General features: G+C 31.1%; 2 protein-coding genes across 11 annotated transcripts in view; one reads left to right on the forward strand and one right to left on the reverse strand.

Annotated features, from left to right (window-relative positions):
• Positions 1-1404: 1404 nt before the first annotated feature.
• On the reverse strand, positions 1405-5579 carry LOC132716136 (uncharacterized). The gene is made up of 2 exons (XM_060699318.1): positions 5351-5579; positions 1405-4436 (listed from the first exon to the last, which is right to left on the reverse strand). The coding sequence occupies exons 1-2, from the start codon at positions 5369-5371 to the stop codon at positions 3273-3275; spliced, it is 1185 nt and encodes a 394-aa protein (XP_060555301.1). The 5' UTR covers positions 5372-5579; the 3' UTR covers positions 1405-3272.
• A 9713-nt stretch (positions 5580-15292) lies between these two features.
• The window catches only part of LOC132716137 (RNA-binding protein Pasilla-like), a 42877-nt gene continuing 38380 nt past the window's right edge, over positions 15293-19789 (forward strand). For 2 of the 10 annotated variants that reach the window (XM_060699319.1, XM_060699320.1), the window contains exon 1: positions 15310-15469. In XM_060699319.1, coding sequence (XP_060555302.1) covers positions 15352-15469 — 118 coding nt within the window. In that variant the 5' untranslated portion in view covers positions 15310-15351. Of the gene's footprint in view, positions 15470-15502; positions 16048-16446; positions 16475-19507; positions 19582-19789 lie in introns of those variants that run through there. The other 8 variants (XM_060699321.1, XM_060699329.1, XM_060699326.1 and 5 more) reach the window with 7 other exon arrangements.

Raw genomic sequence — 19789 nt, forward strand, 5'->3', positions numbered from 1 at the left:
GTGAGAGATGTTATACTCGCATCAACAGGCGTCAAATATTGTGTGGTAGCTGTAAATAATTTGCATATACGTCATCTCTGTGGTGTTTTATTTCTTCGGGATCATTGGCTGCAATGCTATATTGTGTTGAAGTTTGAATACTCCTAAAGCCGGTGCTGGAGGGGGGAGGGACGTGAGAGATGTTGCGCATTATTATCACTCATGCGTAGACTCAATCAAAAACGAATTTTCGCTTTATTCTTTATTTTCATTGCTCTTGAGGGATCTTTCCACTTCTAAATAATTGTTATACGCTCAGTGTTATATCAATTTTGAAGGATTTTCAACATGTGCAATGGTGGACTTAGATTGAATTAAGAAGAGAAATTGTTATACTTTTAAGATACATAGGCCCCTACTGTATAGTGTTTTCTTAAGTTTTAAGTTTTCAATCAGAATGATAAGTTACATATGTTTTACTTATCATACATATTACTGAGACTGTACCTGTGACTATACAGTTAACATTTATTAGTCACAACATTATGAAACGTCCAACGAAAAAATGTTTCAAGCAATATTTAACTTATTTGAAAAAGAATGGTTTGAAATCAATGGATTGCAACAATGTTATTTATGATAACTCCAACCTAATAAAATGTTCAAATGTCAAGGGAATTAGCTTTACCGATTAGCTCATGCATATACTGATGTTTCTATTTTGGATGTCAATTAAATTCTGCCCTTTCGCGATCTGACTAAAGTTCAGATCTACTTATTTCTTTTAGGTAGATCTGATGACGACCGTATATGTTCCGCCTTCATTATAATTCGGATTTCCCGAGAAAGCTATTTTTAGCCATGCAATCAAACCGGTTTTTACATAGGCATTAGAAGAAATATCAAAATACCGTTATCTGTGGAATTTGAAGAAATTATTGATATTTGTTAGAAAAAAAATTTAAGTAATTTTTAACAAACTAAATTGAAATAATAGAGTCAATTTTTAATGGGCAAGATTGTTATGCCAGTTTACCTGAACGCCATATCGTTAAAATTACCTACTCGAGCAGTATTGGTTTTCCCAGGATTAAAATTAGAAACCATTTCGCTTTCAACATTATGAAAGCTCGCCGATGATTCGCTGTCATCATAAATGACTTCGTATTTGGTTACGGTCAGATCTAAAAGCGAAGCATTATTTAGAGCTGATTTTAATCAGATTGAACCATTCGATTATTGCATTTTAGATCTTACAAGAATTAGGCCGTTCTCATTAAAGCTGATAAACAAAATAGGTAACTCTGTCCACATTTTGTTTTGTTTTCTGCCCACTGTGTTTGTATTTACAAATTATTGCCTTGTTATGCCCCGGAGTCAGCAGACACTCTTCTTAGAATATAATCAATAACAAATAAACGACAATTAGTAAGTAATCACTTGGTAATAATTTATTGACAACCTGAAACGATCTCATTCATATAATGTGTATAAACAATTGGTAAAAATAGCAAAAGTCATATAAAAAGGTGATAAACTGATGACTGTGAATTATAAAAATATCAATATTCGATGTATGACAATATCTCGGCTGCATATAAACATATGAATACCTGCAATTTGATTTATTGAAAACGTCTTACTCACGAATAGATACGCAATTAAATAACGTAGACGTGTAATCAATTAGCGGACAGGTAAGCGGAACATTAGGATATGCGTTAACGAGTATATTTACGTATAAACATGTTTTTGTCGTTCTATCTTTCTTTACAATGTGAACTTTTGTGGCGTGGATGGACATTAATGACTGTTTCTCGTCAACTTTAAAGCTTACATTAAAAACCATGACGTTCATTTAAAAGGGAAAAATGAATAAAAAAAACAACAGAAACACCGATAAATGGGAAAAAATAGCAATTAGGTGATTAATGAGTCGCAAACCTTTGTTGAAGGTGAATGTAAAGATATCAATGATCAAAATAGTTAAAACTACTTTACTTAAACCTCGTGCTTCAGTTAGTTAAATCAAAAGAAACATGCCAAGAATTTCGCAACATTGTTTTTTTCTTCTACGGACAAAAAAGTTTGCGATGAAACTAATTGATATAAGCATAATTCTCTAATAAGATGGGAACAGTAAGAAAATAATACTTAAAATACAGAATGTATCATCTATAATCATCGATTTTTCTGTATAGGAAATTTGAATTTACTGGTGTTATAGGGAACTAAGAAAATAACTCATTATTTCTGCATTCATTACATGTCGTTTACCAGAAAAAAGGTACAATTAATTATGTAACTGTTTTAATACGCAAAACTGTCATTGATGTGCGTTTGTTTGACGAAAAAATATCTTCATATGTGCGTGATATGGTTTAATTGTTCTAATTCTAAATGACAAGAATAACTATGACCTACAATGAATCTATTTTTTATCATAGTTATACATTTTGATTTTAAACCTACAATGAAAACCCGTATTCACTCCTCCCCCACTCCCTTCTAAATATATATACGATGTTTCATATATATTTTTAAAAATCAGAGTCATATTTTAAAAATAGCACCTAATTAATGATGATAAATTCATAAACAGTGTTTCTAAACTCGACTAGACCTCTGTAAAATATATGTAACACATATCTGTGAAAATGAGATCATGGGAATTCAGTTCTAATATGTAAACAATACATTTGAACAATGAGGAAAAAAATATAATAATTATAATAAATGTTTTGGTAAATGCGTCTATCCTGATGATATAATAATAACAGTAATATCACGAGTCTGTATTTTGACACAACAAGAACAAAATATAACACAAGTTTATAATGATGGCGAAATAAAATTATTTAGAGTAATTCCCAAACAAAATGATCAATGATGATTTACCTACATAAAATGAAATTTAAAAAAAGTGAAAAATTAAACATTGAAGAAGAAAAAAATAAAAACAAAAAAAAATAGCAACATGTAAACAATCAAGAGTCAATCAGCTTATATATAAAACTAAAAATAGTAACAAACTTAATGCGTCATTAAATATATAGTTATCAGTTTCGGAAACTTTTTCATCAACAGGAGGGTAGTTTTAACGTTAAACACACGTAAACACATTTTGCGAATAATAACGAACGTAGGCAAAATCGTAATAAAGGATTGACAAATTGTCGGAAAATAAGTTACGAAACCGGATTTAAATCACTTCCTCTATCGAGGGGTTTTACAAACAACCTGAATCACATAATCAATAAACATGTGAATAAATTCGATAAATCGTTTTATATTTACATTTTAGTACTTTCCGGCATTACTGCGGAAGCGGTAGGGGAAAGTTGTTCTAATTTTTTCCACACATCATTATTAGCTGGGATTCCCATGAATACGTTATTAAATCCATTTTTGTCAGGCGTAAATATGTCAGAACTTTGAGAGTTTCGTTTCTCTGGAACTGAAATGACTGAATTCATAGAAAAATCGCTTTTTTCTGAGTCATTTCTCAAGTTTCTTTTCCTTCTACAACATGATATAGCTATTAAGATTGCCACAAACAATACAAAAGTACCACATATTGTACTTATGACAATAATTAGTTTTCCTGTTGATATAATGCTTGTATCAATTATATTTTTAACTGTGGTTGAATTAGAATCTGGGTGAATACTATCTAACCATTCAAAAAATTCCTTTGGTGACATTTTTTCCGGATTAATCTCGTTATGGTGATGGTCATGTATTGAATTCTTCAAGTTATTTGTTCTGTCGTTGTTAGTGTTTTCTTCCTTTTCTGTCACGTTTGTATCAGTATGGTTCTTCTGTTTGATGTTGTCCAACCAATTGAAAAATTGTTCCGGAGAATTTTCCGTTGATGTTTTCTCTACTGAGTCGGTGCTCATTATGCCATGATCTTTTTCATTAACCATGGTTGTAGCCTTTTCCTCCGGCATAACAGAGGTAGATTTATCAGTTGTCTTTGTTGTTGTCTCAGTTGTTGATAAAGTAGTAGTAACTTCTTGTTGTTGTTCACCAGTTGTAATGGTGCTTATTTCTGTTTTCCCAGACATCGTATTTTCTGTTGATAATTCTGTTTTTGAATCAACTTCTTTACCAGATATAGTACTCCTTTCTACATGTGTTGAAGTTGTAACATCAAACGCCCCCTCTGAAGTTTGCTTTGTTGTAGAAGTATATTTTACAGATGTAGATTCTTCAGTTGTTCCCTCTACAGCAACAATTGACTGCTGAGTAGTCTGATCTGTACCAGTATTAAATGAAGCCCCTGTTGTCTGGTCTATTTCGTTCGACTTAGTCTGGTTTTCTGTTACGTTTGACATAGTCGGGTTTTCTGTTATGGTACTTTGTTGAAATGTATCTGTTGTATTAAACCCTGCCATTGTTGTATTTTCTGTTTGTAACTGAGCATTTACGTGGACACTAATTAGTGCCATGACCTGAAAAGTAAACCGTCAACATACAAGATACGAAAGAGGATAATTAATGTGCAAAAAAATACACCATTATTTATTTGTTAAGAATCATAAAGTTCATGTTCGCCTACTGGTTTCGTGACAAATACTACAAAAAATCTGACAGCCATTTAAATTTATGTAAATTCTTGAAATTTTAAGGAGTATTTTTACGTGAAAGCACAACAAGTATACATAACGATTGTTTACATTTCGATAAAAAATATATATATGGTTTTATCCATTTGATAGTAAATAAAGATTATTTTCACGTAAACTTCCGTCGCTTAAATATATAATATATTTATTAGTGTTTATGCTAACCCTTATTACTGCTGCATTTATATTTGTATAATTTATCCCGCTGTGAGATTTGGGATGTTCAGTGTGATTTTAAGCTAAAACTGATCGAGGTGACAACAGAACAGAATCTGGCCAGACTGTCAAGTCAAGTCAAGACTGTAATTAAAGGCACACTAGGCTAACTATTTACTGGTATTATAGAATTGGTGTTGTGGTAGATTATGTTGCATCATTGTTATTTAAACAAATTAAGTATGATATGGAAAATTATGTCACTAAAATTAATATTTCGCCAATCAAACTGAACAAAATTATTTACTTTTTAAAATATTTTTGTTGTTATTTTTGTTTTTCAAGAAATATGATAAAATGTCAAGTTTTTTCTATCAGTATTATAGAATAATAATTACTTATTACTGTAATTAATAACGTATATGCCCTGCCTTATCAGTAAGTTCATACAATAACATATGTAGTTTTAATATATTCTTCTATAACAATAATGATCATTTTCTATAGCATAATTGATGGTTTTCTATAACATTATTATCATTTTCAACAAATTTATTACAAAAGAGAAAAAGAAGAAAACTTACCAGAAACAATTTTAATTCCATTACGTTAAATTGTGTCACTTTTTCTTAATTTTCTTAACTTTAACCGTTTCCCTAATGTCCAATATTAATGATGAAAACAATATCCTAAACGTATCCCCACAACATGCACCTTCTACGTTAAACAAAGAAGTATTAAGTTTCTGTCAATTTCTTTGATACACTTGCGACATGCGTATTAGTCAACAAATAACGCTTTATAAATCAGTCACATTGTCGGGATTTTCTTAACCTATTTTTATCGTAACGTGAATTGTCATAAACCCCCATTAGCCAATGATAAAACGGTTGTCACCGGTATTTTATCTGTAGGAAGTGCGTAATTATTCATCCTTACTACGAACTATTTTCGCGCGTTCACGGTCTAATAAAGGTTTAATAATATTATCTGTCGTTAATTATTTTAATTAAAGGTAAATTAACCTAAGATTTGGTATCAATGGCATGTTTTACAAGATAAGATAAGAATATTTTATTTCAGTCTCATTCACATTATATATACACATACATTTTACATATCTAATCTACAGTTTACATATAAGTGACCAATTAATTAATGATTTGTAAGAGACTATATATTTATATTGACATAAAACACATGTACATTACCTTAAACAGTCTATGTATTAGTTAACACATGTCTAAAATTTTTTTTAGAAAGATTGACTAGAATTTGTTCAATTACCTTATGCATTACAATGTATATTTCACAATTTAAATGTACACACTCAACATCTATGATACATATATGTACATGTATATACCTAGAATAAGACTTGTTAAAAGAAAATAAAATTAAAACTGCTTATATAAAATTAGTAAAACTGCTTAGCGGCTATGACCTAGAATATAAAAATGTTTTCCTATCTTTTAAAATGTTATATAGCAGGTTTTGGCAGCAACATACATTAATTTTTCATTACTAAGAGTCAAAATTAGTTTATCATTGTCTGACATATTATCATACATTACATCTGATACATCATTTAAAGCTGAGACTAAAACAGCCCTGACTTCATCATATAAAGGGCAATAAAAGAGAACATGTTTTTCATCCTCAACAACACCTTTGCAGTTAAAACAGCATCTTCTATCTAAAGGTAAATTTTAATATCTTCCAGTCTCTAATCTAAGAGGGGCTACACCACAACTAAATTTTGTATATGCAGATCTATATTGAAAGGGTATATTCTTAAAAAAGTATTTTTCAGTTTCAAAATCTGACTGAAACAATCTGTATGTTCTGAGTTTGTTACCACAATTTCCTCTAATGGACTGATCCCTACATAACATATATTTCCATTTTTCTTTTTCTAACTCAAACAATTTGGACTCAATCAAGGATATTGCAGGCTTTGCATTCCCAATATGTTCATTCATTAAGTATTCACAATCAATATCTTTCACCAATTTCTACATTCTAATGAAACTGTTTCTAACATGACCACATGAAAATAATTTTGTTTTTCCTATAATTTTGCATATTACAAACTCTAAACTACTGTAAGACTGAACCCCCGAGTCGAACATTTTACAATTTCCACCCGATACTGTCTTACACTGATACTGTACATGTAAATAGATCAACTTGGTGACGTTTATTTTGTCAATCCTATTAACAAAATTTCCAAAAGTTTTCTGAAATCGTGTCGCACATTATTGGCAATAGAAGATACTACAATTATTTTTACTATACGATAAAGTTTCTTGTATCTCCACTGAGATTTTTGACATGAGGTGACTTAATTTTTTTCTCGAGATTTTTATACAATTTGTTGTAACTTTATTCCAATAACTTTTGTGCAAAATTTCAGATTATTCACTCATTCCGTCTTTTCCAGAGGAATCATTTTGTGCAAAATGGCCTACCATGAAAATCGTTTAAACGTTTTTAACATGAATAAAGATGAAAAGTAATGAAATCTATAAAGGTCAAACAAAGGCTATGTAAGACGAATATTAGAATCACTTAATTTTAAGTTATTTATTGCAAGTGCCAGTGACATATGTAAAATCGTGCATAGATGAACTATGTGCTTAAATAGGCAATAAATCAATGTGACGGAAATTGCGCCAACTTTTTCTGCATAAAATTTGCTTCATGTAAAATAATTAAGCTGTGGTATTAACCGCATTTGTTTTCTCTCTTCATACTTCAGACTTGTATCACATCTCATTAACCATTGTTGAAAATATTACAGAAATTTAACACGTAGCGACTATTAAAATATATTAAGATAATAATTATTATCTTGGACATAATTATGTCTCTTATATCATATATTATCTCGACATCGATCAATTATCTAGAATTATCGAGAATAGTAGCACCTATATCGTTAACAACAATTAAATAATTTTTGTTGCGTAATATCCGTAGGAATTTAAAATTTAATTACCTAATACAGTACAAAATTATGTTTAAAGGTTTCATTGTGTAGTAAAATGTCTGGTATTTGTTTATGGTTTATGATTTATGAACAATTGATATTGTAAATTTCATTTGGGTTAGATGTTATTTGTTCAAGTTCAAAGTTCACATAATTTATTTACGTCTCATTGCATGTGCATTGGTATAATATAGATATCTTTCGTCAAAATACATGTACAGAAATAGCATGTTATAAAGTAATTATGTTGTTGATATTTAAAAACATTTAATACTGTAATGCTATCATGACTGCTACTTTTTTCAATATTGCCGTTTTAGGCCATTTTCTTCTTCTTCCTTTTCTATTTCAAGTACTTAACATAATAACCTTACTCACAATTTTATTGTGTCCTGTTTAAGGTACATAGACGATGCCTTTATTTTACAATGGATCCGTTGATACTATGCTGAACTTACCTGCCACAACATAATAATTAGTTATGAACTGCATTTGCTCTGCTTAATCAGCATAACAATAAATAACCTTGTCTCGTCTGCATTCCAGTATGATGCTATGCGTTTATTTGGCTATCAACATTTTATCATGCTGCGCATGCTTAATACATTCATGTTAGACAATAACTGATTCCATTTTCAGCTTAGATATGACCGTAAAATACAATTGAACAACGCTAACAAACTCCTCACAGTGATTACCTCCCTTGGCAGAATTGTAATCTGTACTGATAAGGGGAAATCACTGCGTAGGAGATTGGAGATAAATAGTGCACGTTATGAAATAAAGTAAAAAACAACTAATGCTAGTCATGTCCATTATCTGTGACACACTATGTGACCTTGTTGAATGGTTGTTGATAGAGTTAATGTATTTCCATGTTTCTGTAAACTTGATAAATTATTTGATTGATTTAGAAGCTGCGCTAATTTCATATCATTTTGTTTTGATGTATTGGCTTTAAGCACTTCAATATCTAATGAGATGTAGGTTTCTATGAAATACAATGCTCTTTGATTATAATACAAAACAGACAGAGTCTCGTAGAAGTAATCATGTGAGAAAAGCGAATGAAGTTATAATAAGAACCAATACTATGTCACGTAAATTATCCTGAATAAAATATACCAAGGGCGTCATTATGAGTTTACACGATACGGCCTTCAGAAAACACTGAAAGTATTTTTTACTATTTGGTATGTATTTCATAAATATCTTGTGACATACATATATATCTAATATCTATCTAAGTATATCGGATAACAGTGTTTAGAAAGTAATTATCGAGAGAAAAAACATGATTAAAAAATAAATAAACAAAACCCACAAAAAACAACAACAAGAAGAAAGTGCTCTTGAACATCAGTAGAAAGTCTTGTATCTCATTTTATCAGATATATCATCTCATAGCAGCCACGTCTTTCCGCTTCTTCAGGTGTTTTTTAATCTCAACAATGAATTGTTATTACTAAGGCCGATGCTAGTGGGTGTAAGTTTCAATATCCCTCCCTCATCTCAGCAAACCCAATGCAGCCATCACGTATTCTGTAAAAATAGCTTGTTTTCAGCCACGGAATTGGCTTCGGAATAAACTGATTTGGTCAGTTTAATCCTCATTCCCTACATACGTCCCAAGAAATCGTTTATTATTGCACCGTGTAAATGCCTATAGACCTTTTTACGACGCGGTCCGTTGCTATGTAAAATCGGCCGGAATTAGAATTTTCTGGCGCATGCGCAAAAAAACTGCATCGCCCTACATAGAAATATAATAGACGTTCATAGACAATTCCGAGTTAGTTCAAGGTTAACGGTAGAAAATTATATAAAATAGCTTTTAACAAATATAGAAAAGATGACTTTATAGCTTTGTGGCGAAGAATGCCATATATAAAAAGGCATGGAAAAGATACTTGTTTAAGAATTTACAATCGCGGACCTGACACTGAGATCATTTTTTTAAAGAAGATGTGGAAATATATCTGAAAGCAAATGGAAAGTCAACTTATTTGCTGTTGAAATAGTTCATATAAAAACAAAAGAAATTTTATGACATGAAATCAAGATTAATTATCATTCTGAGAAAAATATCAGAACAGGTGATAATGCATTTTTAGTGTACAATCTGGGACATAAGTCCCAGGTACAATATACCTGATTATATTCTTTATCCGATTTGCCTGTGATGCAAACAGTAAAATTAAGGTCACAAAAATAGATTTTAAATAATCAATTATTTTTTTCAAAATCTTGAGAAGTTAAGATGGGTTGTTTGGAAACACACATTTTATCCGCTTCTTCGTAATACATGTTATTTCTAATAATGCGCGTCACACAATTTTTCTCTCCTCAAAATCCATAAACATTGATCGGTATATTTAAAAGTTACATAAATTACCATTTTGATAAGCGTAACTGATTAACTACACATGTATATCATGGTATTTAAACTTCCCGGTTGAATGAACAACCGTTCGCGTGCCAATCTGTTTGACACTTGCCGCCTGACCTATCCAGTTATTCAAAGGAAGTGTACGATACAAATTGTGTAATGTTATGTAATACAGGGGTACTAAACTTTTATCTTTAACACCCTCCTGTTTTAATTTAAATTACTGATGGAAAAGTTGTCTAATGATACCTTAAACAAACGCACATGTGAGTGCCCTTTTTGACCATTGAATTATTAGTCCCGCACATTTTCGCAGATCTGTTAAAAATAAATTCACATTTTCAGTACTTACCGCCTTAAGTCATCCAAAATTTAATATTTTTTGGGTGGCATCACATGAAATCGCATCTATTAAGCCTTAAAGTATGATAAACTGTAGACATCATTATTGCGTTTTGCCCTAAGCAGAATGCGCATGCGCGAAATGCAACATTCGTTACAATGGAATCGTATTGTAAAAAGGTCTATAGTCTGTGGTCAGATGAAATTTGTTCAGTTTGTCCATTTGTTCTCAGTTTGTTTAGTCAGTAGCATAGGGAATGACGAACAAAAACACAATTTAAGTTTTTTTTCATTTCTGCCATTATTGTATTCTATGGCGGCTAATTTGAACCATGTCGTACTTTTGCTCCGAGGGGGGCGCCAGGCGAAAATACGATAAAACGACAAAGTCAACATTTTGTCGTACTTTCGCTCCAGAGGGGAGGGGGGGGGGGCAATGCGAAAACTCGATAATACGACAAGTCAATACTTTGTCGCGAGGCGCAATACGTAAAAATGAAATATTATGGTAGCTGATTTGTGCAATGTCGTATTTTCGCCCCAATGGGCGGCAGGTGAAAACACGGCAGCACGACAAAGTCACCACTTTGTCGTGTTTTGCCACGCGCCTCGAGGAGGGAAAATACGAGTAAGTCGCTACTTTGTGATGACTTTCTCGTATTATCGTGTTTTCGCCTGGCGCCCTGCGGAGCGAAAATACGACATGGCACATAGTATTCATTTTGTTCATACATAATCACAGGGAGATCATAACCAAATCGTTTCTTAAGTATTATGAAATGTATGTCAAAATCTACAGACTTTGTGTTTGATTATGTTGAATTTAATGTAATATTCATTTGATGCTGTCATTTTGTTAAAGTGACACAGACTGAACTGGTGGACCAATTCTATGATCTTATGAGATAATGGTTTATTTTTCATTGATTATTGTTCCGTAGATCATAATTTAATTGAATTAAAAAAAAATACCTATTGCTAATATACTTTAATTATTTAGTGGTATTCTACCAAATAAAAAGAGTTTACGCCGTCCGTTGCGATAGAAAATAAAAAAATAACGAATATTTATCTTCAACGTCGTTGTCGTCATCAAAAAAGGTTGCGCAACTGACTCAATATTTCAGATACTTACTTATATTACAGATATTAAATATAGCTTTGTGAATATATGCATTTGTTGTAAATAAGGCAAAAATAGGCATTTTTTCTCTCGAAACTTTTCATGCAAAACTTATTGTAAGAACATGTAACTTGGTAACTTTATACTTGACTCGTAGTTTTAATTATAAACAGATTCTTGTTATGATAATGTATTTTGTTTCATGTTCTTTTTTTTTTCTTGATTTTTATCAAGTTTTCATGAGAAAATTGATGTTCAGTGGTGGCATGTTAATGTTTCCGACTATTTCGGATACTATCATATAGGTAAGACAACGAAATATACTTGTACTATCGATCGTAAGATGATCATTATTATAATATAAACTATTTACAGTATACTTTCCGATTTTCTGTGTTTAGCTTAAAAAATACGTCAACTTATAAAAATACTTCCATTTACATACACGTATTTAATTTGCAGTGTTAAATGCGTCCGGAATAAAATTCATTATTTGAAATAATAGTCATGTACGCACAGAAATTTCAACATGGAAATTTATGTAACACCCGGAAATCCACCAGTCGAGATAAAACCATATACATGATTAAGATTTTATAATTATTTTATAAGAAAGATTTATAACAACAGAAACCCCAACAAGAGTTTTACATTTATTTCAATATTCATCAAGTGTAAATAGTGAGTGAATTAGCATAGATGTATATAGCATTTAAACAGAGACATAGATATCTATGTCTCTGATTTAAAGAACAATCACGAAATTTTACATTCGAACTGCAAACTATCTAAAATGGATTTGCATTGTACACATAATCTCCCTTGTATTCTTGTTCACTATTGTTGAGATGTTTGTTTGAAATAAATTGTCAAAACTTTCGAGTTCTTTCTTTTGATTAACTAAGTAGCATGCCCTTGGTTTGTCCTAAAACTTACAAAGGCAATATCAGTCCTTATACCTTGTAACGCATTCTAACAGATTGCACTCCCAATGACATTTCCTTTTTACTTCTCCTTTTCCTGGTGGTCGTACATCACGTTCATGGATTCTGAAATACTTTGTAAAAGTAAAAACATTTTAGTAAAGAAGGATAAAAATGCATTTATGATAAATATTTTACCCATTTTATACGTAGAAAAGTTCTAGTATCAGACATGATTGGAACCCAACCATCAACCCCCCCCCCCCCCCCCCAAGGAAAAAAAGGAAAAAAATTATATATATAAGAAAGAAAGAAAGTCATGAGCGAGAAATTATAATTATAATATATAATTATATAGTTTAAGTAGCTATTATATTAGCGGGACCTTTTGTAGCGTACAGTTATCTTATCGCACCAAACCCGTCGTGCACATAAATATTTTGACGACAATACGTAGATGAATATCTTAGCACAGAAGAATTTGATATGCAGCTCAAAAATGAGTATCTACATAAGTTGTAAGAAGAAATAGCAACTAACATTCACGATATTGGTTTTAATTTTTTTATGACTTTGTCACGGACACAAAATCAGTTACTGCCAATTTACCGTCAATAACTTTTTTGCTTTTTTACCTAAACGTCTATGATTTCGCGGAAATACATGTAGGTCAGAGCCCCACTTAAAAGAAAAACAAAATTTGCTATTTTAATAGTCAATGACTTACATTTTTGTAAAATATATTCACTCTGACATGTGTTTACAGTCTAAAATCAGCCATTATTCCGTATCGCACCGTTTCACCTCGCTTAAAAAGTTAACGTTCGACGACCGACAAGTTTTTTGTCATTCTAAAACTAATCATCTTTATACCATTTTATTAAATTTTACATTTATATTTTGGAAAACAAACAAGAAAATTTATGTTCTTTACAAGATTTGAAATACATTTTATTTAATTTATCTATTAGCTCAGATTCACAGTTTTATGAAAAGACCAAGGTTTCCAGGAAAATCCCATAACTTTAAAATATCATTATAGTCAAGTGACATTTGTTTATGATTATCAAAGCTAGACCATTTAATCTAGCATCCCTCATAGATGTTCGAGTCCATTCTACTTTAACTTAAATTGGAGTCTTTTCTTCTTTTTTTTCAAGACCGATTTTTCTACATAACCTCTCAAATTCAGTTTGCCTCAGTGTGGCTACGGCGCTGAACCTATTGTGTTTGTTTTGATAATAAAATTGTGTGACTCTATATTTACAACTTTTGCAGGACAAAACATAGGACAATCGTGTTAGACCTTATTATAATAATTATATGATAGATGATTCTAGGTAACACGCAATTTTTATTCGCGCATTTTTTTTCTATTCCAAATGTATCAAAAGTTTGTATCAGTAATATCTCTAATAGTACCGATTTATTCGCTATTAAAGCTTTCTTTGTTCAAAACTTATACATAATAAAGCATCATTTGACTGCATACAGTATATAATTTGACTGCATACAGTATATAGTGGGAATCTGCAGATAGTGAGTGTTAATAATGTTTATGTAAGAATTGATTTTTTTGTAGACTGTCCACTAAAACAGATATCGGATTATTTATTATTTGCTGCTTTGTCACATAAAACACTGATATAACAGCTTTAATTAACACTTTTCATAGTTTTATATGTAATACTGAACAGTCATTATTGATATTTGTGACTTTGTGTCATTGAAAATGCGAGGGTGCTTAATTTTCATTTGTCCAGTTATTGAAACTTATTCTAATTTATAAACATATTTTATTTACGTTAATTAACATTTTTCAGTTAGTAAGAAAGCGATTAGCAGTATTTTTAATAATTAATGCATTATAAATGCAATACTTAAGCTAACTTGAAAATACATTAGATGTCGTGAAATCTTGGCAAAAATATTTAGTGACATAATCAAATATGCAACCGCAATGTCCAAAACAAAGGGAGACAATTCTTTAGAGCTTATTGATATTCTACATGCGGTATAGTATAGTACATGTTAACTGACAGAAGTTTAACGATGCAGTCACGTTGACTCAAAATGAGTGACTGATTGAAAGAAACACACAATACCATAAGTTAAGTTTTTAGATTATGTTGAATATATAAAAAATGATATTTTGCGGAATATTCCACCGGATCAATACATCAATACACATGTGTTCATTACGACATTAGTGATTTTGCGGTGGTATACGTGTAGCTTCATTGTTGCGCTAACTTAATAAAACAAAACGACCAGCCGACATCCAGTAAAGTAAGAATTTCCGTTAGAAGTAGAAACATTGACTCGGTCATAAAAAATCGTCAGAATCCCATGATTTGTAAATTAATCAATGAGGTTTAGTGTAGAAATTAAGAAAAATATCAAATAAAATCAAATATTGATAACAACTATTTTATTTTATACAAAAACATGCTTACTGAATATTGCGTAGATAAAATTGCGTTTCCTTTATTTCAATATCATTTTAAGGTTATATATATTATGTTGTGGAACACAGCCAAAATGAATAGTGGATCAGGGAAGGGGGCGTGGCATAGGTTGAATCTAAAGAAAAATATAAATAGACCACACGTTGTTATCAGCAACAAATTATTGCATTGGACAGAGTAATAAAATTAAGTAGAAGTTTCATTCATGACTTTTTTGTAAGATATTTCTTTATTTACAATTTCCGTGCAAAAGAAAGTAGAATTCTCCCAGAAAATCGACCTGTCAAATTTAGCTCTCGTTCAACGCGCGACGTTGCGTTACCCCACGAGATCTGGGCGCAGTAAGACATGGCAATGAACTACGACGGTATGAATGGAACTGATATGGACACTTCTGAGTCTAGAAAAAGACCTTTGGATACAGAATCAGAAAATGGGGTCACTAAACGATCTAACCAAGGCGCAGGTTAGGCCATATCATGAGAAATTGGTTTGTTTGCGATGGGGGAAATATGCCAATGACGTTTCCTGTTTTTCAATATGGCGACCAGACCTGCTGCCGGTTTCTATCTCGGTTCGGTTGCAAAATTTTTTGGAATGTAATAAATTTTATGTTATGTGATGCAAAATGGCAAGGAATTGCTACTTTAATCATTGTTTTAGTTTGTGATGGATTTTTTTCGCGTGTATTTAAACCTAAATTAGACTTTAATCTCAGTTTGTGTGGTGACGTGTTTCCCTCGACATCGATAATCATGTGGAGGCACGCAGTCGTGAACATGTGCCAACATAACTGAGTTACCACCTATCGAGAGCAGTCGTACATTCTGCGCTGTTAAACATACATCTTCAGTTCGGAGTAACTCCTAGCTGGAATCAGCTGATTTACACTAGGGGATCATTTGGGTCTGATAACCCAACCTCAGTTGTAATTTTGACAGCTGGTGAAAAGGATGACTCTGCTCGACCTACATTCACGTTTTACTAATGTCGAGGGAAATATGATTGAGTCTCAAGATTACAACAGTTTTAGCATATGGAGAGGTATTTCTGGTTTTCTTTGACTATTAAATAATTGTATCAAGTTCTAGTTCATTTTGGGTAGAAATTTAACATTCCTGAAATTTAATTTTGGCGCAGGTCAAAACCTCATCCAGTTTACACCCACATCTCATGACATTGAACATAATCGTTGCATTGTTAGAGTGGTGTTTAAGATAACATTGGATTTACTTCAGTTGATTGATCCTCATTTATTTCTTTGAATTGTTCAAGCAGTTTTAGTTTGGTTGCTAAGTTGTTTTATTGAAGTGTAACATATGGCTATGGTAGAAGTAGTCATGTGATTCATGGTGTATTCATATATACATGTACTGTATAGTTTGTCGGTTAGTTGAAAATGCTGACTGGATAAAAAGTTGTTCATAGGAATATTGTATTCTTCATTTGCAAAAGGAAATGATTTATTCAGGTAATGAATAAGATTGCAATAAAATCAATATTATAAACATTATATTGATTTTGCATGTTTGATTTTAAACTTGAAGATTTGTTTTTGTGACTCTGATCCTAGCAACCTGTGTTTGTATAAAATAATTGAAATCATTGCTTTAAAAGTTTAAATAGAAAATTAAGGTTATTTCTAATAGGTATTGAGATAATTTATTGGATATTGGTGAATTTGTGTTTGTCCTTCAGTATGTTCTTTTTGACCTTTCTGAATACATAATGTAGTAGTGTGTGGTGGGGTATGGTGGTTTGTTGTTTCATGATATTTTGTGGAGTGTCCATTTGTCATTTTGCATCACATCATTAACATAAACATAACTTTATAAAAAAACAAATTGTAAGAAAACGAAATAAAACATTGATTGTAATAACGGCAAGTCTGGTCTCATTACTCATTCCCATTTCATTGATCCCCCACATTGCATATCGCTCCGAGATGTCGTGGACATAGGACACAGCATTCTGAAATAGGATTGCCTCTCACAATTTTCTCATTCCATGACTTATTCTTTTCATTGTATTATCTACATTGAAATGAATTATTTGATTTTTTTTCATACAATGTTATATCAACACTTCTGTGCATGCTGTTGATTTTCAGTTACTCTATGACTGCTATGGGAACGCACATTCCGTATCATGTTGAATTTAACATTTTTATCCTGAATGCTTTTATTTTTTGCAGGAATTGATGTATATTGCCATGGATATGGAAAAACAGAAATTGTTTAAATGTTAAAGAAACATAGGTGTATATGTTGCATGGATAACTGCTACACCTGTTTGGAGAAAAATGAAAAGTTTAGCTTGGAATTCTATTGCTATTACAGTTTTGTGTTATGATTTATAAATTTTCTTACCATAGTAAAAATGAAAGAATTAGATATAAATTTTTTGAAATTTGATGTTTGAAAAAGATAGTATTTTATACATTGGCAGTATACATTCCTTGATTATAACATGGGCAGATCTGGGTACATTTTATAAGTAGAATGTTAACATTAAAAACTGATTACAAGTGATTTCAATACAAAACCAAAAGATAATTTTCTATATAAAACAGTTTTGAAACACCTTTGCAAATCTTGTATTGTCTGATAAGCCTTATCAATTAGTCTTACTTGGTATCACCTGGATCTGCTACTGTTATTAGCATAATTATCATTCATTTTGATCAACATGTACTGTTAGATGCACTTGGTCTCAATCAGCTGATACATTTATATGTATATATAGATTCACACACTGTTAGAACAGAGAGAGTTGTGTCTGTACCATTCTAACATACACAGCTGTTAAAAGAGTATGCCAGGCACACGCACACAGGTAAAATCAATGATTACCTGATAATCCAGACAGCTGGTTTACATACTTATGTACATGTAGTATATAGGTAGGAAATATTTTACCTATGTTCTAAGCCCTTCGTAATTATTGGAATTGCAATCCCTTATGGAAAACTAGTTTCTCTTAAGGATAGAACAGGTCTGTTCCTGTAGTTAAAACCTGCTGTTAATTATGGGAAGAATATGGAATAAGTTATGTTGCTAGTTTTGTTTGCTGCTTTAAAATTGAAGTTAAGCATAAACTTTGTCTACCTTCTTGATGTTAAATAATTGTTTTTTTTGGAAGCTTACTGATATAAAAAATTCACTTTGTGTCTATTATGGCATCAGTTGGTATTACATTTAGATCTTTGGACTGAAATTTAAACTTTATATTAACTTATAAGTAGATGAGTTTATGATAATAATTTACTGGTTGTATATCAGTATGTATCAGTTATCACATTATAAATGATTTATTAGGCTCATATTTTGACATTTAAAGCTTTAAAGTTTATTTCTTCACATGTACTATTGCAATACATTATATTGAGTATTTGCTAAATATATTCTGGAGATATGGATTATTTTTATCTCAAAGGAGATATTTAAAGTTTATGTTTGAAGGATTTTTTAATAATTGATACATTTATGCTTAACTGCCAGTTACTGGTATTTGAATATAATGACATTACTTTGGATAAATATAGGGGTTGTTGGGCTGGTATAAAACATGTAGAAAGTGTGGGTTTTAGGGTGTGTCAGTAAATAAAATAATAGAAATGGTTGTCATTTAAGAAATAAATTAAATGTTTAAGTGATAGTATAGATTGAAAGTACATGTACACTGCCATAGGATTAATAATTTAATTTACTAAATGGCTGAATGATATTTTTTTTTCCAAATTCCCAATTAAAAAAAAAACCTTGAAGTTTCGATAGGAGATTAAAATGGAAATGCAATAAACTCCTATTACAAAATAGAAAAGTAATGATTTTCTTTAACATTATTTAAGTTATGATGACCTGCTGTTAGCAAAAATAATTGCTGTAAATATAGTTTAGTATACATGTAGATGTAGCTCTAAGGAACATAGAGGATGTGGATGAGTAGAATGGAATTGATACAACTCTCTATGTATATGTGTGTTTGTATTTTTTTTCTTTCTCACAATTTCGTCAAATTGAAGCTAGAAATTTCTGCCTGACATTTTTACATGGAGTGGAAGGTAGCGAGTCTAGCTAAGACTCTAACCTCTTAAACATCAGCTTATCTTTTACAGCATGACTTTTGTTTGTATTTTTTTTATGATTCATACATTGTATATATTATACCTCTCATAGTCATGCTCATATTTTTCATTGTATCACATGTTAGCGATAAAACTCATGCATCCCCCTTTATATACCTGACCATCAAGACATGCTCAAAACATAACCCCATTATTCCCCTATTAGGCTCTACCTGCGCCTGGGTAAATTTTTAATACAAAAAGACAGAAAATTATCTAGAAAAGACTTTTTGTGGGGGTTGGGAGGAGTGTTGAATTTTAATACTAAAAGTTGAATATTAATCTGCTTTGTGCTTTTTAAGAGTATACACCTGACAAAAATATTGACATTTATTTTTGACTAAAAACTGATGAAAAAGAATTTTTTTTTTCCTCCAGGTTTTGGATTGAATTGAAATTAACTGCAATGAAATTTCGATAAATCAATTTGGAATCACTATTTTGAAGCAAAGGTAAATGTATCAAGTGTATATTCAAAAGTACTCACTGCGCTGTATTTTTTTCTAATTATTTACATGTATTGTCACTAATACAGTTTAATGCTTTATAACAAAGGTCATATTCATGGAATATAAAAGGAACTTAGGTAATTTAAACAAGACACTTACATACATGGATCTCTAATCAATTAAGATTGATTTTTATAATTTAAAATCCCAG

Source organism: Ruditapes philippinarum, unplaced genomic scaffold (assembly GCF_026571515.1).
Source record: "Ruditapes philippinarum isolate M1 unplaced genomic scaffold, ASM2657151v2 ctg128_1_1_1_1, whole genome shotgun sequence".
Lineage (NCBI taxonomy): Eukaryota > Metazoa > Mollusca > Bivalvia > Venerida > Veneridae > Ruditapes > Ruditapes philippinarum.

Excerpts from the sequence above, each read along its gene's own strand:
- LOC132716136 (XM_060699318.1), bottom strand. The coding sequence starts at position 5,371 with ATGGAATTAAAATTGTTTCTG. Across the intron at positions 4,437-5,350 it reads TGGAATTAAAATTGTTTCTG|GTCATGGCACTAATTAGTGT; the intron begins GTAAGTTTTCTT and ends TTTACTTTTCAG.